The 22,525-nt window shown below is 36.7% G+C and overlaps 1 protein-coding gene across 3 annotated transcripts in view; it reads right to left on the reverse strand.

Annotated features, from left to right (window-relative positions):
- Nucleotides 1-22,525, reverse strand: part of ARHGEF10 (Rho guanine nucleotide exchange factor 10) — a 116,734-nt gene that overhangs the window by 87,816 nt on the left and 6,393 nt on the right. For all 3 annotated transcript variants that reach the window (XM_062572970.1, XM_062572969.1, XM_062572967.1), the window contains exon 2: nt 14,639-14,708. In XM_062572970.1, coding sequence (XP_062428954.1) covers nt 14,639-14,675 — 37 coding nt within the window. In that variant the 5' untranslated portion in view covers nt 14,676-14,708. The remainder of the gene's footprint in view (nt 1-14,638; nt 14,709-22,525) is intronic.

Below are 22,525 nucleotides of genomic sequence, written 5' to 3' on the forward strand. Positions count from 1 at the left end.
TAGGTACCTGATACCTAGTAAGTCTCTACTCCAGCACTTAGTTTCATATGCATGCAGTTGCCCAGGCACATGCATCCAGTGCAGTGCCATTTGTCAGGGACACACAACAAGCGCCACTGGCAAAAATGTAATACAAGATGCTTAAAGCAGAAGGAATGACAAAGGATCCAGGAGCCAAATATGATCAACTGATGTACCATGTTCCTTCCACACTGCCTTCCACTGTACATATATCTTACGGTTCAAAGAAGAAATCCAGACATCGAGATTGATTTTCCCAACTTAGGTAAGTTTTTTTTTTTTTTTTAATATCATCTTATTTTTAGTATAGTTTTTGTTAATACTGCCCTGCTTTGTTTATTCAGAAACATTGATTTTTATCTCAGAGATAAACAAAGCACAGAACCCTGCATTTGAACAGTAAAAGTCCTCCTAAATTACACTAGTGACAGAACAGTGAGTTAAAATTAAAAAAGAAAAAAAAAAAAAGAGAGAGAGAGAGAGACATTACACATCTTTTAGCAATGGTGGATTGGACCAAATAACTCCCCTTTATAAATTTGTTTCACTTCTGCATTCATTTAATTCTTCACATTTAAATATAAGCTTTTACTCTTTAGTGATCCCTTCGGTCTAATTAATTATTCTCCTTTGAGCTTTTAATCTTGAGCGTATAATATTTCATTTAATGGAACAAAGTATTTTTATAACACATAAAGAGAGGATGGGGTACGCTTTAATTGAAGATAAACTTAGAGCTATCCAGCACTGCAGATAAATACAGATTATGTCATACAAAAAAGACATCTTGCATAACTCCAGTTTCGAAAATATGTACTTTTGTTACAGTTGTATGTTCTCATGTCAAGTCAATAAACACAAACTAAAGCATTTTTCTGCTCTTGGGAAGTTCTACAAAGATTAGGATGACATAAAGCATAGTTAAATGTGCTCTGAATCAAAAAAATAATCACATATCTTGCAAAATTTCATGTTTATAAGTCCCAGTTCCTCCAATTCTTTAAATGTAAGATGATCTAACAAAATAGTGGATTTCCAAGCAATTGTGATTGTAAAGATAAATCTGAAGAAAAAATTATTCCAAAGCACTCCCCCAGTCACATAAAAAAGAATAGATTTTTATACCATTTTAAAATTCATGACTTTTCCCAAGTCATAATTAGAAACTTCAGAGGATTAGCATTTGTGTCCATCAAAAATTATTCCAAATAAACTAGTTGCTAAAAATCTAACTTGCTATTTCATTACTATTGACATTCTTAACTTTATGCATGTCAGCCAGTGATGAAAATACAGTAACTGATTTAACCTCTTCATCTTGTGCCAGTATCATTCTGTGGTGTACGGGAAATATTTGTTTCTAAAAAGTTCCATTTTGAGTTTAAAAAGAATAATAATAATGGGAAAATTGCCTACAGGTTAAATTAGGAGTGAAAATGTGAATTTCAAATTAAATAAAGGAATTCACATTACGGTACTTTTTAGCACAACATGTGGATTAAACAAAGTAAATTTGAGGTTCTTCTGTAATGTTATTCAATGAAATGACTTTTCCCTTAAGCTTACTTCAAAAATAAGCAAACAGACAATGTTTTCAGAGACCCGCTGGGGCATAACCAAATTTAAACTATTTTTTGTTGCTCTGCCAATTGCAAAGCATTCTTGGCACCTTCCACTTTCCCATTCCTTTTCCGTAAACTATTTATAGTTTAACCTAGTACAGCTGAAAATGTTATAAATTTAAGAGTGACATTAATTTTACACCTGAGATTAAGCTAGTGAAGTTTTATTAATAGTTTTCCTCAAAAAAAAAAAAAAAAAAGATATGGAAGTAGAACAAAAAAATTGGCACTTATTACCACAGTCTTTAAATTCTGAATACAGTGGAAACACAAGGAGGGAGGAGGGAAACACAACAAATTCTGTCTTCACTTGTAATCCTGTAAATTAACTATAGTACTAATGAAATCAGCCAAGATTCTTCCATAGAAAACTATGTACAGGAAGAATTAGAACCCTGATCAGGAACAATTCAGCAGTCTGGAGCACAAATACAATAAACCTGGAAGCTTTGTACTTAAACAGGCACCTTGCTATCACAAAATATTCGTATCTGAATATATCTGTTATAAGGTTTGAAAAGTGTCTTTACAGACTAAATGAAGGCTTCTGTATAATTAGGGGTGTCAACTGTATAATTAGGAGTGTCAACTTTGTACTCAGCTGCAGAGTTTTTTTTTTTATTTTTTTAATTTAAAAATTAGCAGGCGACTATGGAACAAAAAGAGGAAATACACCTATTACATTTGAAAGACTCCATAGCAAAGAACAGTTCAATGACTGCACAAGACGGTAAACACACATATTCCCAGAAGTGAAAGCTACTTTTCCTTTCTCCTTCTCACTTCTCAATCTTTTTTTTTTTTTTTTTTTTTTTTTTTTCCCAATTATACACAATTCATTGTTTCACCTCTGGAATGTAAATTGGATGTCTTTTGCATATTCATTAAAGGACCTTTTTTTTGGGGGGGGGGGTGTCTCTAAGTGACATATTTTCAATTGCTTTAACCGATACTTGCCAACTTTTACTTTTCTCCATCTGTGATAAAGAAAATGTAAGTGTGCTTTGTGTCAGATACAAAACATTATTCTTTTGTAAATTAATACTTTTAATAGAGTTAAATCTAACACAAAGACTGAAAGAAGCTGCTTGTCATTATTCCAGTATGCAGTCTGAAAACATCTTTTTTATTTAAGTATTTTGGATTGCAGCAAGATACCTGGAAGACCAAAGATCCAGCTTCCTTCAAACTGAACTCCTCTAATGCTTTCAACATTCTACAAATTCTTGAGCACCTTCAAAGCAAAACTCTTCAGTAAAAAGGTTTACTATCTCGGAGTATATTTAGTTATCATAAAATTTGGTAACTTAGGAAGTTTACAAATCACAGCAAACAGGCAGACTCAACAATTCCAGTGCATATTAACCTTGATAAACGCGAGAGATGTTCTTAGCCCTCTTCTAAGATAAGATATGCTTGCTTTTCCAGACTCTTTTTATTAATAGTCAGGATCTGTCTAGCTCCTTGTGTGAATGTGCAAGACATCACATAGAAGAACGAACTGGAATTGCAATACAGAACAGCAAGGCTCTAAAACCCAACCAGCAAAGTGCTTTTTTCAGCAAATGAAAAATACCTTCTTTTAAGTACTAGTGTTAATACATCACAAGTATTAACGTTCTGCAGGAATAAAAAAATCTTGAAAAGAATTCTTAAAAAGAATTATTCTCCTCTACCTGAAAACAGTTTTAGGAACTGTACTTCCCATATAGTGTAAGTATATATGCAGGACTAACTCAGACCAGACACATTTTCCTCTAAGTCACAGCCACCTGGTATATGTCCTTTTCGAAAATCGGCATCAGTCCAAAACTAATGTTATAGATGTAGAAAGAAGAATGTACATAATCATGAAATAGTCTCATTTTATCACAGGTAGGGTTGAAAACTGGTTTTAGTCCTGTAACAGGAAATACCAGAATTTTTCAAATTATCATTGATTTTGCAAAACCACCATTGGGGCTTAAATGTACCATGCTGACTGTGGTTAAAGATGAATTGGTTCTGAATTTGTTTGCTTTTAATGTCAGGTGAAAGTTTGTAGTAGAGACTTGGTATTTGTCAGGAAGGTGAATCCTGTGCTAGCAAGCACTTCCAGTGTTCCTGTTAAAATGTGACCAACTTGTTAACCTTCAAGAAACCACAGCTGATTCATATTCAGCAGAAGCTTGTTACATCTCAAAAAAAAGGTTTTAGGACTTGATCTTCACTGGGTAATCTCAAGATTATCACAACTTCTTAACGCTGATTAGATTGCATTCCTACAGCCAGAGAGCAACAAAATATTTTCTTTCAGCTCAACTTATCCTGCATGTGACCATGACTTCTTCACTACCCGTAGAGAAAAATGAACTTAACTATTCTTTCACTCAGCTTAGCAGTATCCCTTCCATGTTCCTCAAACAGACCTCTTGCTAGCATCCATGCAGGGAGAAAGTGAAGATGAAAGCCAGCTGACTCCTAGTGCAATGTGGAATGTATCTGGATTAGGAAGAATGGAAAGAAGTAAGACAATGCATGAAGTCTGGTCAAAATGGAATTTTGGATGAGATACGGACTTATTTCAGGGTGAAAGGACTTGAAGCCAGGTAGCTGGAAAAGGAGGAACCTAGAGAGCAAGAACAGAACTAGGTCTGGCAGAAGAAGGGAGGAGGCTGCAAATGGGAGGACAGTGTCAAGCCAAGAGGTAGGAATTGAGGAATACTATATGCTTACATGCCAAATGGGAAAGCGGAATATTTTTCCTTCTACTTTCACCTGCAGTTGTGCTAAACTGGTGTTACAGGAAACTCAGGTCCCTGTGGTCTAAGCATGTCACTAATTATATGAAACTCATGCACAAATCCAAGGCAAGACCACAATATGATCATTAAAAGTCTTTGCAAAAACTATAAGAAACAAAACAAGACAAAACCCAAACAGTACACGTTCGTACATGAAGTCTTGCCAGTGACTGAAACAAATGCAAAACCATACAAATTAACAGGTTCTCCATTGAAATAAACAAAGAAATAAGTTAACAACATCTCTAATATTTGATAAACAAACACATTACATACAAATTATGCTGTTAAGCATAACAGAAATTATTTTTCTAGATAAAAAGCAAAGTCCAAACTGAACTCAAATGGACCTTGAATCTGCCTGTCCAAGTCTAAGATAGAGTCTAATATTCATACTATTATTGCTAACAGTAAAGACATTTATTTTGCAATAAAGCACATCTGTGGTTGTTAGGTAGGATACACAAATATCAAATGCATTGATTCTTATAAATTACTCACTATGCTAAAAATTAAGCTTAAAGTTAACTAAAAGTTAAGAGCATTGAGTTGCAAAAAAAAAAAAAAAACAAAAAAAAAAAAAAAACAAAAGGCTAAAATGACAGAGTTAGGAATCAGGCAGAGACTACCAGCAGCAAAACAAGAAAAGCTGTATTCCTTTGCAACTCTACCAGATACTTCTCAATGCTAGTTGCACTATAATCAGAAAAGCTGCTATATAAGAACAGTAATGTGACCATTTTAGCTGACTTTATTTTCATAGTCAACATACTGACAACACTGATATTGCATGCCACTGCCACAAGCAAAGACTGAACCTGGTCCTGCAAAGAGTAGATCTATTTCACTTCATCACTGTATTAATAGATTCTATAATTACATTCCATCAACAAATGCCACACTGACTTGCAGTAAGTGAAATACTTTTAGAAAAGAAACTCATTTTAAGTATGTGTAGGCATTATTTGGAAATCTGCATAAATATGCTCCCACATAATAGATATCTATCCATGCTACAGAAATTCTATTGCTGTTAAAGAATATTAACTGTTTATCAGTATTAAAGGAGTTTCACCACTTACTAAGGTCGTTAGTCTGAATTAACTTAAATGCCACCAAGCATCTAACAGGAGAAATATCACTCAATTTTTCTGAAGATATCAAAGCAAAACTGCATAGGCTGTAGGACATGACTTTTGCTAGTGACATGTGCTTGATGGCCACCATGTAGCTGAGTTCAGCCTCCGCTGCCCACTACATCAACAGGTGAATCATGACTCTCCCCTCACAACACGCTGCCAAACAGACAGTCTATGAAGGGTACGCAATAAACACTGAGTTTTACTAAACCAGAAATCAAACAAGGACTACAAAGTCCTTGGGAAAATTAAAAAAATAAATAAAATAATAAAAATAAAGTGTCCAGCTCCAGGACTGCAGGGAAGAAGCATGTTGACTGCAGTCAAGATGTTCTTGTAGTCAAGAGTAGAATGCCAAGTGTCATGTAAGGAAAGGAAGGAGAAGGAAGATTTTTCTGGGAAATCTAGTTCTGCACACATAATTCATATCTGTAAGAAAGCAGTCATATGTTAAGGAATTTTCCACAAGAGAATCTGGCTTGTTCTTCACTTCCTCCCTCCCGCCCCAAAAAGCATACCATTTATTGTCTCTAGTTATATAAATTACTACTTTTTACATTAAATTATTTATTGTTTTGAGGAATATGTATTTCTCTAATCTAGTCTTTTCATTCTGACTAGCAACATGAAACTGCTGTATCATCAAAAACCTTGGATGGAAATGACTTAGGAGTCACTGGCAGTCCTGTGAAACAAAGTATGTCACTTACCCCTGGGGCCTAAAGCAAGTGGACCATGAGATCCCATTCCATAGAAGAAAACACACCAGTTGGGTACATAAATTGTGCATCAGATACTAAAAAGCGCTGAATCTTACCCAGATCAAAAAAGCTTAAGCACCTTAGGTTTTGGACCATGTCTAACAAGATCTTTTTACCACGCTAACATATTCTGGGTACGAAACAGATTTGGCTTCAACTTTGAATCATGTTTCTTTCTCCTATCTTGCCATCAGGTGTACATGCATCCTTGATCAAGCCCTCAGCTGGATTTAGGTAGTGGGATGCCTATTTTCTAGATCATTAGTCCAGGGCTGAAAAAGTCAAAACTGAAGCATTTGCTCGCACTCCTGAAAGCAGAACTTTGAACACCTAAAAGCCCTCATCTCAGTATTAGAACTGGAGATGGATGACAAAGGCGGGGTTCAGAAGACACATGCTGTTTTGGGAACTGATTTGTTTTCTTGGAACTTTTATAGTGGAAAAAGTAATCTGTTGTAGCATGTCCATCTTAAACTTTCAAAGCAGTGCATGTAACCTATTCACATGCTTAAATATAACTTAGATTTAACTATTTATTTTGCATCTTCTCCTCAATGTATTCTGAACAAAGAAAGAACCTAGAAACCCATTTTCTTGCAGAAATTATCTTCTTGTACTACAGTAGAATTTACACATTAAAATAGAATGGTTATGTTAACTATGGGCAATCATGGAAATATTTTGGATTTCAGCTTGCTTCTCATCAACTCATTTTTCCCATTCCCACAGCCTACAGAGTGCTACACAGATAAATTGATTTGTAAAGAAAGTTTGTTTCAAATTTGCACAGAGAGATAGATGGCACAGATTAAAATGAAATATTGCTGCCATGGGATAGGCTTAACCAATAACCTAGGCAATTTTCTGGTAAGACAAAAATAGTACATAATCAGCTTTTAAGAAAATTGTGGAAATCATCTTGGAAGATCAAGTGGATACCTAATATTTTAACACCTAGAGCCCACTGATCAGTAACAACTAAATGGTTTGCACTGAACAGAAGCTTCCTGAAATTTGTAGACTTCCAGAAGATAGCAAAACTTGACACGGGGACACAAAATATCTTCTGGCATGCTCAAACAAAGCAGAAGTTCTGGATTGTTCTAAATTTTAGCCCTTTTCTCTTTCACGCTTTCCCCAACACCCTACTGCCTGATGCATCTGCTTTAATCGAATGGTTACTGAGGCTCCAGGGGCTCCACTGACCAGACCTCTACCAGTTGTTATCAAAGTTCCTCCACAATCCATGTTTACAAAACTTTATTCTGATATATTTCCTCTCAAAAACAAAACTAAACTATGAAACCTCAACACAAACAAACCAGAACACTACAAAATGAAGTTTTCATCTACAGGAAAGAATATCCAAAACAAGAACAGTTACAGAACGTACAGCTACACTTTAGCATCAACCATACTTCTTATGAGTAACTGCAAGACCTGTAGCTCACAGACTACAGCAATCCATATTTTATAAAACAGAACATTATTTTAACAAAAGACTATCCCACTTGGAATGTGCACAGTCTCCAGAATTTGATCGTCTAACCAATGTTACTGAGCTTAACCACAGATTATTCTAACAATGATTATTCCTGCAAGGACCTTAATCAGACATACTAAATTATATTCTCTATTCACTATATATGAAACTACGACAAGGTTTGGTTTCCTGGAAAGAATCTATGCGGATGCCTGGAGCATTTTTTTTTCCGAGGGTTTTTCCAAAAGTAGATTTACCTCAAATTGCTAGGCATAATTTCAGTTCCTCTCTGCAGAGAAAGAAAGCAGCACCTAATAAATGCTTCATTCAATAGTTCAGACCTTTAATTTATCTTAATGCAAACAAATTTTACTTTTTTATACATTCTTCTCTGCTGTGTATGAGTGCTAATACAATCTGTCTATCTAAATATTGCAGAGCTTTTAGGCACAGCTGGTGAATCTGGGATGAGTGAAATGGAATTAAAAAAATATCCCTCTGTTACTTGGCAGCAATTTACTCTGGCTGCTACAAGTTACTGCCAGTTACAAGTCCTAAAAAGGCAAAAGAAACAAAAAATAATTCACACCTTTCCTTATATGCTGGCTTGCTATTTGAAATTCAAATTTCAGAGCTTAACTTACAAAAACACTCTTGCAGGAATATCCAACAATCAGCATAACTGCTTTTAAATAAACAATATTAATTATCCCAAAGTAGAGATGAATTTTCCTGACATCCCTCAGTATCCCTTTGTCTCATCATCAATCCATCTTTTCAGTCAACATATCTGGGGCTTGTCCCTACACACTGCTGTCCAAGTTAAGTTTGACACTAAGGTCATGTTACAGAGCAGCTGAGTGAATAAGAAGTTTTTATGAGTAAAAAACTAACTAAAAAAGTAAGACTATTCAGAAAGGAAGTATCATACTTCCAAAATGAAGATGCTAGTCACTTAGCGCACTGATCATTTAACAAATCATAAATATCTATCGAAGATTTTACTGGATTACTTCAAAGCAGAGAGGACACAATTACATCTGCATAAACTGTGTTTGTTTTGCAGATACTAAAACCAGAAATAATTTGTAATTAACCTATTTCTCTTTATTGCTTTATTGCTCAACTCCCATATATTCTTGGCTAGAAGAAAAAAGACATAATTAGGAGTGACACATGACACCATCGGTGCATTTTTGCAATCTGAATCTTCTTGTTACTGTTTGTTATATGGCTTGTCTGCATTGTTACATGAAATAATTGATCCTTATGTTAACCAATGTATTTTCCCTTACTGAGAGTAATGTGATCTTTAAAAATAAATTGTTCTATTACAAACGGGATGCCAGACACCAACAAGCCACAGCCAGCTTCAAAAAACAAGGCACCATTCATAACTACAATTCATATTCTGTTCTCATTCTTCTGAATCTTGGCTCTCCTTTTACCATCATTTGTAACTGTCTGTATGCTGAAAATAGACATGCCTAACAAACAATGCCATATAGCCTAAGACCACCTCCTTTTATAGTCACAGTTTAATGTAAGCAGTGTTCTTACTTCAATTCCCCAATCATGCTAAGTAATGTCTTTTTGTTTTACTCCAGTCTGAAATGCAACCTCATTTTCCTCACTGTTCTTCACTTCCATAAACCAAATCATAAGACATATATGTGATTTTCTTTCCGATATTATAAGAGCCCCAATTTAACTGCCTCAGTCACAAAAATTGTTTTAAACAGTTAAAAACTAAATAACCTGTAAAATTATTCACTGAACAGGACAAAAGGTAATTAAATAAGCAGAAAACAATATATAGCATACAAAAGAGAAAGCAGTTCACCTAGCAGAGAAATAGTTATCTCTATAACAAAACACAGCAGCTGTTCAACAGCTCCCTCTTAGAGCTAATCAAGAATGTTTCTAAAACTTTTTTGTTGGAATATGCAAGTTCATCCTAATGAGAACTTTCATAAAAGCACAGTTATTCCTATCTAACTTATATGGAAAGCTCTCTCAGACTCCACACAGAATGCTTTTTCAAGGCCAGAGGAACTATGACTATTTTAGAACTCGGGGGTTGGCAGGCAAACAAACAAAAAAGAACAAAAACTCAGACACATAGTACTTGATCACATGTAGGAGATCCAGATTTAAGTCCTTGGCCTCCTTGATTTATGGTTTTCCATATCAGGAGCATAGAAATCCATACTCACAGCCCTAGAAAGCCAACTACTTCTACAAAAACATGCAGAATATTTTAACAGTCAGTAGCTCAGGGATCTCTTTGGTCTGTTTTTGCTTTGAAAGACAACTTGGAAATGTCCAAGTTGTGAAACAAAGGCTTCTCATCTAGCTCTATTCACAGGATAAGAGACAGGGGCATAAGTAAGGAAAAGAGGTGAGAGAACATACTCAACTGCTCTTTACACTACACCTACTCTTTAACTGTACCTCACATTTCTCAAATGAAGCAGTTATAATGGTTATTTCTCATGTAAAGAAAATATTTAGCGTGAGTACGAAGACTATACAATCAAATTCATTCTCACATTGTCCTTGTATTGAACACTGAAATTTCAATGCTATTTTTAATATTTAAGAAACAAAATATGCTGGCTATTCATGATACCAGAACTGTATTGCTATGTCTCAGTATTAAAAATCTAATTCCAAGAAATAAACCTCTTGATAGACTCAATTAATTATAAAACAAAGCTTAAAACCTATTCTATGTCCTATGACTGTTATAAAGGTTAACTTAATTTAGGAGGATTGGGCTGAATAATTGAGAAGTATTCTCAATATAGTGAGAACTCTTTCTAATAGTTCTCATGGAGAAACCATGAGTCATACTGCCACGTACCAAGAATAATGAAAAGGAGATTTATCCAGAGAAGAAAGTACAAAGACAGAAACCTGTTAAACAAAATGCACCCTATACTTCCTTAAGGCAAGGAGCTGTTTCTCATGTGTCCATTCTTGCTAAGCACAGGAAGACATTTTTCCTTTTAAAACATGCCCAGTAAACATCTCTAAGTCCTCATATAAAGAATAAGGCTTTCATTTTGCAAGAAGACAAGATACTCTTCCCGTGAAGAAAGGAAAACCAGCCAGAGACCACACCTCCCAATAAATTAGCAGAACAAGCACAGACAATCTTAAGTGAACACTATTCTAGCATTAAATAACCAATCTCAAGTCCTAGCTGGTCAGGGCAAAGAAAAACACCTCTACAGCAGAGCAGTGAGCAGAAAACAGAGCTCATCTGATTCTCAGAATTGCAAGCTCTTAAATTCCTAACTGCAAAATCTGCAGTCCGCACCTTTCTTGTCTAAATGGCTTTGGGAAGTACATTCCTTCACAGTAATCAATTACAACATAATTGTAACTTACAGTCATAAAAACCTACCACCATATTCACTTAGCTGTTAAAGAAGGAATTTCTGTGTTGATGGGCAAGAAAGAATCCTCCTCTATTTTATTTCACAAAATAGTCAGTGGGTTTTTTAATATACGAAGTCTTACACATAAATTCCAGCACTTTGTTTATAAATTCCTATGCACATACAAATTGAAGGAGTGAAGAAAAGCTAAACTATCATCACGACTGTCAATTTTGGAAGCATTTTTTTGACTACGCTCTTAATCCAGCCTTACATTTGAAAGCATTCCCCCATCCTTGCTCCCTCATGGTTAACACACATTGATTCAAAATATATAAGCAACAATACTTAATCATGACGAAAGAAGAATTAGGTTTATAACATTCTGGAGGGAGCAACAGAAGGGTATTTAATTTTTGCAAAACTCTTCAAGGGTTGCATTTGCTCTGGGGTGAGAGAATTAACTAGCATAAACTTGTCACTATGTAATTAAAGACGCATGAATGGAATGTCCAAACAGCAGTAAAAGGCAACAGGCAGATACACTGCATAAGTATAATAAATAAAACAAACAAGAATAAAACATTTATCTTCCATTCCTCTATCATATGCATGCTTCCTCCTATGAAGGACTGGCAGAGGAAGCTCTATCATTGACCTTAACTGATCATTTTACCAGCAAGGTAGAGATTCAGATGATTAGCGCTGATTAAAAAAAAAAAGAAAAAAAAAAGACACTATTTAAGGTGAATTTAGTTGCACAGCTTTCATACAGATTCCTACAACATTCCCATGACAAAAATAAAGGTTTACGTTCATTTTTCCACCTTGTATACATTGACATTGATATAAACAAACCTGGTGAAGTTACTTGTCCAAGAACAACACTGGAAACCCATTAAATAGGAATACAGTTGAAATTCATCATGCAGGCTATACTGTCACTTTAAACAGAGGAGAATCCAAATGACTTTCATCACTAAAGTTGTATCTGTGAAGGGAGTGAATAGATAAAAGAATAACTTCTGAAAAATATTTAATGATGTGATCTGTAGCCACCGTTCAGGATTTTATAATCACTATGCAGCAGCTGCAATGTAGTAGAGGCTCCTGCACTCAGTACACAGTGGGTCCCTCAAACGCACTATTCACTGCAGTAATTTGCCCATTAGTCCACTGTCCAAAGGCACAGACAGATCCTGCTCATCATTTCTGAGCAGGTATCTGGATGACTGGTGTACACACATAGCAGGAAAAAACTTAACCACTGCAAACCAACACTGTTCCTTTTTCCTTTAACTCAGATACGTGACTTTGCAGCTGTACTTGCTCCTAAAATTCTCAGGGTTATCTAGGAAATGAACTAAACTATAATTAAGAGTAACTTTTGAAATGTTTACTATAATATTCTGCACTGCAGAAGACTTTTTTTTAAAAAAAGCTTCAATGATATTGTCTTCATTAATATGACTTCAATATGACCATTGGTAAAGTCAGAAAAAATTCTAGTTCCAGTAATTTTTAGACAAAACTTTGAGGTGACAGTGAAAAAGTCCACTGATACAAGATCAGATAATGCTTTATCTTGAGCACAATCTCAATTTATTTAAAGTAAGTTTAATCAGAACATTAAGGAGTAACACATCTGAAAATAATAAAAATTCAGTGTAATATAGCTCAACATGATTCTGGAATTTAGGTTCTCTCTCTGCAAAGCTAGTTATAACATATGAAACTGAGTTTGTGTATATGAAATGCTTCGAGTATCACACATGCTGATGAGTTTGACCAAGTTGGAGCTGTTGCCACAATTATTAGCTGTCTTTAAACAACGACAGACCCTACTCAAGTGGAAACACTGATTATTTAAGGATGACTCTTCCCCCACAGCAGTACATCCTTTGTAGATAAATATTCTGATAAGGATAGTTTCACAGTAACTGTCACTAAATAAAATATTTTGACCACATGGATTAAGTGAAAGGCAGGAAACATATTTTGCCAGCACAACATTCAGTGATAGCTCATAATATACAACAGTCAATAACGATAGTCAGAAACATGCCTTATCCATTAGAAGATGATTTTATAACTTCCTGCTTCTTTGACATTCCCAATTTCCCAGGTAGAGATCTAATATTAGACCTCTACCTGTGGCAGTAGTTAAGCTAAAGAGAAAGCAATTTCTAACTCGGATGACAATTCTCAAGTTCCTAAATAGTTATGGCTGAACAAAACTAAGATAAATCCTTTTTCATATTTAAAAAATTTCTCTATAGATACTGCATCAACAATAAATAAAACGTAGTAATTTTTAGAAAAGGGATACATCAGAAATCTATGGGCAGACTACAGAAAGCCCCTATCTTGGCAAACTATATTAGCAAATTTAGCTAAATAAGAACAGCTGTACTGGGTTCAACTGCAGGTCTACATAACTGCTGTGTCCATCAACCAGTGCTTTGGGAATACTAAGATTAGACTACTATTCCTAAGAAGTCTCCTAGCCTCAAACTATCAAAAGCCAAATGCTCTTAAAAGACACAGTGCCAAATAGTACAGAAAGGTGTGTTTATAGGAAATCAGATAAAAAAAGATACAGCTGATATTCCTTTACAACAGGCATAACTCCGATGCAAGACACGCTGCATTTGTATATTCTGTCCTTAAGCCCTCTGAACTCCAGGCTCTAGTAGTTGCCACACGGCTACCAGTATACAGCAGCCAAAAGGCACCACGGGAACTTTGGAAAGCAGTTACACAGTCTAACACGTGTGGCAACCTTCCAGAAATGTCTGTGCTCCAGCCAAACAAAGGTTCAGCCATGCACGCTTCCACTCCGCTTCCCACAGGGAGGCGTGCTGCCTGAGCCAGGAGCTGCAGGCTCACGGCGAGAGGAGGACAGCTTCAAAAGACGGTATAGCCCTCCGCAGCCATCCTCCAGGTTAAGCACACCTTGTGGAAGTAGCACGTGTTCCAACAGAGAAAAATTCACCCCTCTGTCACCTCAACTCATGCTCCAAATCTGTCCAGGCATCTGTGCCACTGGCCCAGATATCCTGCCCACGCCACAGATTTGCCAGCTTCCTCTCCAAGGAGCACCGTATGCATGAGGGCTCAGGATTGTATTAAACGTATGAGGACAGGCAGCATGCTATGTTGCCACAGAAAACCTATTTGCAGACTGGGACTGAAGGAACCAATTGCTCCCCAGTTTTCTTCCTGTCATGCTCTTGTAATACCAGTAAGCCAGCTCCAAGAATGGAGCAGGATAGAGGGTGGGAATTTAGTCTCAGGCACTGCCAAATACCCCCAAGAGAATATCAGCACGTCCCAAGGAGATGTGGGGGCTGGGAATGCTGGAAAGGTAAACATATTGCTTGAAAAATAATCCCATCTGTTACAGTGAAAGTGATTTTAAAAACAGTAAGTATTTTAGTTACCTTCTGGAGGTGGGGGAGGGAATTCCTCTGTGTCCATTCTAGTGTATCTACCGTGCCTTTGGCAGACCTCCTACAAAAGAAAACATGGTTTGCAAATGAACATCATTTCCAGATTTTCAGACACTCCTTTTTAATTTGGCCAAGCGCATACCTATTAGCTAATACCGTTATGGACTAGAAGAAATGTGCCTGGCTTCTAGCTTCAAAATACATCTAGTCCAAATTTTTTACGTACACAGCCTTTCCTTAGCACTGGAGCCATTTCTTGTAATGTTCTCAATACGCCAGCTGAATAAAGATGAAGCTTTTAAACTATTTGATACTCTGCAGCTCTCATTGTGACAGCTACAGCCAGATTATTAAAAGATGTTATTTTAGCGCGTGTTTGTGCCAAATATTCTGCTTCAAAATCTTCATGTAGGAGGGAGGGTGAAAAACTCTAAAAAGCTTATCAGTCTTGATGATGCTTTTTTCCACTTGGCAATTAATATTGAAAATCAGAAACATTAGCACCAATTATTTTTATCTTGGAACATGCCATTTCTGCTTATAGTGTTTTAATTTGTAGTACGATATATGGAGTCTCTACAATCATTTTGAAAAGAAGCAACCATAACAACTGCTGTACTTTCCCCATGTCAACTGTCTTCTGCCTAGCTTTAAAGGTCATGTTTTCTTCTTCCAGGAGGGGAAGAAAAAAAAAAGAAAGAAAAAGAGAGAGAGAAAAGTTAAAGAAGATTAGAAGGGTTCTTAAAGCACTTTAAACACAGCTTTTTTCTGAAAGAGGATTCAAAAACACTAGTTGAGTCTGCTTTGCTTTTGCTGCTCCTGAGAAGAGTGAAGTAATAGCGAGGAATCTGCATGAGCACCTAAGCTTTTCTACTCTTCTCTTTAATGCTTGGTCTAATGTTTTAAACTAAAGAATAAAACCATTTCCGTACTTCGGCTCAGAACGCATCCTAAGAGAGAGCAAAGCCCAGAACATACAGGAGAAATCTGCCTTCTTTCCCCAAGAGCATTCAACAGTGATTTTGCAGTTAATAGCTAAAAGGACAAACTGGATCTGTCGTACTAGGAAATGCACATATTCTGTCCAAAAACATTTCCATTCTAAGCAGCACATCAAAAATAAACAATTAACAGAAAGGCTGTAAAGAAAAAGTAAGTTTCTAAAAGCTATAGAAGACACTACGGAAGAGCCAATACAGAAGTTTCTGCATCTCTATCTCACTCGGAGTAGTCCATCGGTGTTGATTTCAAAAGGTTATTTTTTGTGCTTGCAGCAGTTCACAAAACAGCTCAAGCCTTTCGCAAGCATCCGTAGCCTAAGGACAGGAAGAATAAGTTAAACAATGTAGTGAAACTCAAGGCACAGTAGAGAAATAATAAATTAAATGAATCTGGATGCACAGATCAAATCGATCACCGCTTCCAGAAAAGGTGCCAGTGAAGGAAAGGAAGGATGACAATTCTGGCGAGGTCCTGATATGGTGAGACAATTCATAAAAACTTCAAATTTTCTAAGTGTATGAAACTGCCTTCTAAAGGAGCTTTAGCTTTGCTAACTGTCAATCAAGTCCTAAATATTAACAAGTAATTTCAGAGTCAAAGCTTAAAAACGATTCCTAAACTTATGTACAACCTCTGCCTGTAACACACAAAATACTCCACTACACATTTCCACTATACATCACCCCTTCTAAAGTTTCCCTCATTACCCTTTATTTCTGTAGAGCTAAAATGCATGTTTCTACTTACAGATATCTGGAATGCATTTTGCCATACTAAGGCTGTCAGGCAAAAAAGGAGTAATTATGGTCTCAGGAGAAGGCTATTTTTCTTTAACTTTTAAACTTGAATCATCATTGAAACTTATATTTTCAAGGATGAAACATGTAATAACCAGCAAATCTGTGGAAGTTTCAGTACCCCTTCGAAATATACCTCTCAGAGGATAGTTGAAAGGCTTTTTTTTTTTTTTTTTTTTTTGGGGGGGGGAGGGGTGTTGCTGGCTTTCTTTAAAAAAAAAACATAGATGATTCAAGATTTTAAACATATTGAACTAAGTTTCGTATAATTAGTTTAAAAAATATTTTCTTCCTTACAAATACTAACAAAATGTATAACTGCACTGTGAAAGTTTCATCTCATTTTCCTTTTTTTGATCTAGCTCACAGTGATGTGTTTCAAATCACACAGGAATTGTGTAGAGGAAGGACACAGACCCAGTGTTGGAGTCCTGACCACTGAGCTGCTTTCTCTCATTTGAACAGTGCAGTTATTCACATGAAGACAGACATACTTTCTCACTTAAGAATGCCTTATGGGTTGATTTATACATTGCGTTAATTTGTCTTGAAGTTCCACAGACTTGTTTTCAGTTTTTAATTACTTAGACAAATATTCTGTTAGCAAGGAGAGCTAACAGAAAGTTCCTATTATACCCTCTATAAAAATAAAATAATTGTCATTTTATATTGCAGAGTATGTTCATGAAACACACTTTAGCAGCATCATGCACAGAGTTTTTACTCTTCTGTCAAAAGACATAGGAATTAAATTAAAATGAAGGGATTTAAATCAAGATTTAGGTAGACTTTAATTCATCAAGTAGTGTACAATTCAGTTTGCATTTGTAACCCATGTGCTTCTTCCCCATTGATTCTTGTGGCTGTTAAAATTTGGAACTTCTGTTAATATGTATAGCCATACCTATTTCTTTAAACAATTACCATACAAATCATCAGTAAAATTAAGTTGAAAGGGACCTATGGATGTTTTCTTATCACTCAAGACAGAACTAACTTCAAAAATCAAACTAAGTGCTCAGGGCCTCTTCCACTCAAGTCTTGAAAATCCCCAAGGAGGGAGATCTTACCACCTCTCTGGGCAACCTGTTCCACTGCTTAATCAGTCATACCATGAAAAACTTTACCCTTACGCCCAATTGGGCTTCCCCTTGCAGCAACTCGTGCCCATTACCTCTTGTCCTTTTGCTGTGAGCCTCTGAAAAAAGTCCCGCTCCCTCTTCTCTACAACTCCACCTTAGGCAGCAGAGGACTGCAGTTAGAGCTCTCTTAAGCCATTTCTTTTTAAAACTAAACAAGTTTAATTCTCTTAGCCTCTCCTCACATGTTGCAACCCCCTAACCATGGCAGTAGCCCTTACAGGACTCGTTTTTATGTTTCAGCATCTCTTTTGTACTGGGGGCCCAAATCTGAACCCAGTATTCCTGATGCAACATCATGAGAGCTGAGGAAGTGTTTAACATAAGTTATTTCAGAATCTCAATAAACATGTACTTTTAAACTAGAGAATACCAAATTCCTGTTCCAAAGGAATACTTCTGAATTTCAAATAGGAAAAAAAAAAAAAAAAAAAAAAACCTACTGACCAAGAAACACATGAACTAGTGTGTATTGCAAGTATAGTATGCGTTTCATGTGTATTGCATTGTAAAACTAAGAATCTGAGCAACTCTGAACAACTGTCCCAGAGTACTTGGCATGACAGGAAGTTTATCAGAATAGGGAGGGTTTTTTTCAAATTAAAATTAATTTCTCAAATGCAGTGTAAACCCTAGTTACTGACTCAAGTCACTTCCTTCCATGCTCTGTAGAAAGTAGGGAATCACAGGGCTAAAAAGGAACTCTTGAAGTTATCTAGTCCAAAGTGCTTATACTAAAGTTCTGCATTGGCTTTAGACTGCCTGATCAACTGAGCTGGCTCAGCACTCACTATCTTCTTTCCTTCAAGTGTGGGTAGAGAGGTAGCAGTGGGTGACATGGATCATGTTGGTGATCTACAGACTGACTCTTTTCCATCTCTCCCCAATGCTGCAGGCAAAAGTGTGCCCCAACATACAGCAGATGCCCAGCTCATGCCAGGAAAAAGGCCAAAGCACGTGATTCCTAGGTACTTTTTTAGAAGAAAGTCAGTGATCCATTACGGCCAAAATATTGGCCATGTTCATCTGGTCCTTCCCCTTCAAACCTTTAGAAGTAATGGGTCTTTTATTGCTCATTCATATTTACAGACTGAAAGAGGAAAGGGAGCTTTCCTAATTTTTCAGTTGTTGAACCAATCTATTTGAACAAATCTACATGAAGAAAATAGTCTTTCTGGTCCTAAGAGACTATTACGGCTAAAAATCTATTTTTAACAGGTTAGTAAGCTTCAATGCTAGGGGTTTAACTAGTAACTTCATAAGTCTGACTGCCTGTAAAATTCAGCAAAACATGTTAAATGTGTATATTTTAAAAAAAATCAGATACCTTAATATATTGTGATATATTTAGATCTTTACCAATTTGTCATGATTTCTAAACTTCAATTTGATATTTAAGAATGAATTAAGGAATAATTCATTCACAATAAATTTCAGAATTTCAGATTAAAATCAGATTTTCTGGGATGATCTTCCTCATACAGAAGAAAAGTTACATGCAGTGAAAGCAAACAGATTTGAAATGGAACTGAAACCAGAAATCTGTCAAGTGTGAAACAATCTCAAAGGACAGCATCTGAAACTTACTTCAAATTTTTCATCATGAGCATTCATCTTTGACCATGAAAGCTGATATAGGGAAAACAAAGGTTTGCAATGTCTGACAATAGACTGTAAGACCTTAAGAGCACTAACACTTCTATAAAAGGGTCCACTATGGAATCAAAATTTCAGTCTTATCAATAACAAACTAATTTTAGCAAGAAAATTAAAGTCACTTTTGTAATTGTCCAAAGACCATAAAAGAAAGCCAGTATTCCTTTCTGTGAATCAATCTGTCCTCTCATAACATTACTGGGATTATCTTTGGTAAATACTTCTACCTGCCAGGATGAGAAAGTATCTCAACTGTGCCTGCACATCAGATTCTGCTCGATAGTTTCCTCTAATTGTGTGATAAATAACAGACTATCAGTTTTCAACCAGCAAGGCAGAAATAATGATTAACATCTGCCTTTCTACTTCATAGAAACTATTTTCCAAAAGTCATTACTTGTACAATAGTCAGAAGGCAGCAGAAACAGGACTGATGCAAGCTCCTCCAAAACTGCAAGGCAACTCAGTGTACAGACCTAATGGCATAATATCAACTGAGCTCACAAGAGATATACACTGCCAAGTTTTTCCGCTCAGCGGGCCTAAGAATTGTAAAGACTATATACATTTTCTTTAAAAAGGAATGTGTATTATAACTGCAGTTACATCAAGATTCTTTATTCCTAACGGAGCAGAAAGAATGAGGCAGTGAGCATTTCTTAACAGCAAACAGAAAAGAAGAAACTGGAAGATTGATATCCAAGGAACTGTGCCTCATGGAGAAAGCTTAGCACAGGCAAGCCTTGAAATAACTTCTCTGAGACAGCCTGCAAGCTTAAAAATTAAAAATCTGAACACAAAGCCTGCAAATATCTAAAACATAAACTCCTGTCCGTGTCACCGACTGAATATAGCTCTATAATGCCTAATGGAGTTTTGTTCAACTTATTGTCATAGAACTCCTGCTGGGAAGTAAAACTTGCTGAATTTTGATATATAGGCTCTTTCAGGGGTGCATAAAAGCAAGGAGAGAAGAAAGAATGAAGAAGAACAAAAAAATTCCATTTATTTTTTCCTATTCCTCAAGACACCTCTATTAACACCACCCCCCAAAAAAATAGCGCAATTTGTTATCTGTACAAGACTAAGAACCACAGATCATAGACTTTTTTAAAAAAAAAAATAGATTGTTTTATAGTACACAGTGTAAACGAAGCAGGTGTTTATATTATAGCAGCTTATCACCACATACTAGAAGCTATTGAGGAAGGTTGTACCAAGACTGCATCATCATTTCTTTTAAAGTATATTTGGTTTAAAAAATATTTAACATCTCTATTAATAAAGTTTAACAATAAAGCTGCTACAAATATCTAAATCTTAAGTAGTGGAATAAAAGTTAACTGTATGAGCTCAAATTGAACATAAATATGAAGCATAATTCTTGCCATACAAATCCAAGCCTGCCTTAGGTAAAGCTGAGGGAATTCTGTTATCAGCTACAAAGCTAGTAAGATCAGATCCATGGAGATGCACATTTTTTAAACAATGTATGCACAATCCATTTGCCATAAAGGCACTTAATCTCTTTTTTGCCTCCCTTTCTCACAATCAAACATTATCCAGCTTAAACCCAGAAGACAACATGGCAGAAAGCACTGAACAAGGAACCAGTCTACAAGAACACACTGAGAAGACGACTGAAGACGTTCAGTACTGCATTGTTTCTTTTTTAGAGATTTTTTTACCATAGTTCTTTACCTAGGGTGGATTCCTTCCTAATACATCAACTCTAGTAGAGGGTGGAAGACAGAAAGAGCAACGTTTCTATTTGCAGGTTTGTGTGAGAATTCCTATCCACAACACAAGAAGAAAGCACCAAGGAGTTGTTAGTACTTACGCGCTTACTTCCCTCTGAGGATAGACAACGTAAGGCAAAACACAGAACCACTGAATCATAGACTCATTGAGGTCAGCATGTTCCTTAGGAGGTCACATAGCCTGATCTGCTGCTCAAAGCAGGATCAGCTATGAGGCAAGACCAGGTTGCTCAGGGCTTCATCTAGCAGGACCCTGAAAACCTCCAAAGGCTACACAACCTTGCTGGGCAACCTGTTTCCTCATTTGGCTATCCTCAGAGAAAGACGTCCTTATTAGAATCCCTCATTTCCATTCGTGACACTGTCTATTGTCCTGACAATTTTTTGATCCCCCTAGGCACTGAGGGGCTGCTCATCGGTTTTACACACACACACACACACACAAAGCTCCCTCTCTCCTCCATACTCACAAGCCCAGCTCCCCCAGCCTCTCCTCCCAGGGCAAGTGCTCCAGCCCCAATCCATCCTGGTGACCCTGCACTGAGCTCAACCCAGTTTAATCAACATCATTCTTGAATTTGGGGGGGGGGGGGGGGGCACAAAACTGGATGAAATATTCTAGATACAGTCTGACAAGTGCTAAGTGAAGGGGAATCTCTTTGCTTGGCCTGCTGGCTGTGCCCCTGTACAGTCCAAGATGCCAATAGCTTTCACTGCTGGCTCATGGTCCAGCACAACCCCCAGCCCCTTTCCAGCAAGGCTGGTGCCCCAGCAGTCAGGCCCTAATCTGCATCAACACCAGGACCTCTTCCATCCCAGGTGCATGACTTCTCACTTGTCCTTGTTGAATTTCCTGAAGTTCCTGTTGGCCCGCTTCTGCAACCTGCCTAGGCCCTCCTGAACAACAGCCCTGCTCTCAAGCACATCAACTGCTCCACCCTTGGCCCAATTTGGTGTCATCTGCAAAATTTGTGAGCAACAGTTTGTCATCTTCCTAGTCATGGATAAGGATGTTAAACTAGACACATGCTAGGACAGACAGCTGCAGCAATTCACTTGTTACCAGCTTCCAGCTGGACTACAACTCCATCAGCCTCCTCCGAGTCCAACCACCCAGCCAGATTTTTCACTCATTTTGCAGTACATCTGCCCAAACCATGATGCCATTCTGCAAATGATCTTGCTGAATCCAACACAAGTGTAACTTTATCAAGATCACTATCAATATGTTTTATTTACAGATGGGAAAGCCGGGACATAAAAATATTTAAGGGGGTAGGGCGAGAGGAAGGGAGGACAAAAAAAGTAGTTGAGACCAGGAAAGCAAGTGGGTACCTGAACGTGCATTTAGGGAACTTGACTATGATTCAGTTCTTCGTTCTGTCTTTTGTGCTGGCAATTGTTTTAATATTGTACACTTATTCTTAACAATTCTCTATCAGACAATCAATTATACTATGGATCCCATCCTGAAGTCCTTGATGCTTCTTGTGTATCATAAAGTAAGAAAAAGGGCATCACTAT

The sequence above is a fragment of the Rhea pennata genome, chromosome 3 (genome assembly GCF_028389875.1).
Source record: "Rhea pennata isolate bPtePen1 chromosome 3, bPtePen1.pri, whole genome shotgun sequence".
In the NCBI taxonomy this organism is placed as follows: domain Eukaryota; kingdom Metazoa; phylum Chordata; class Aves; order Rheiformes; family Rheidae; genus Rhea; species Rhea pennata.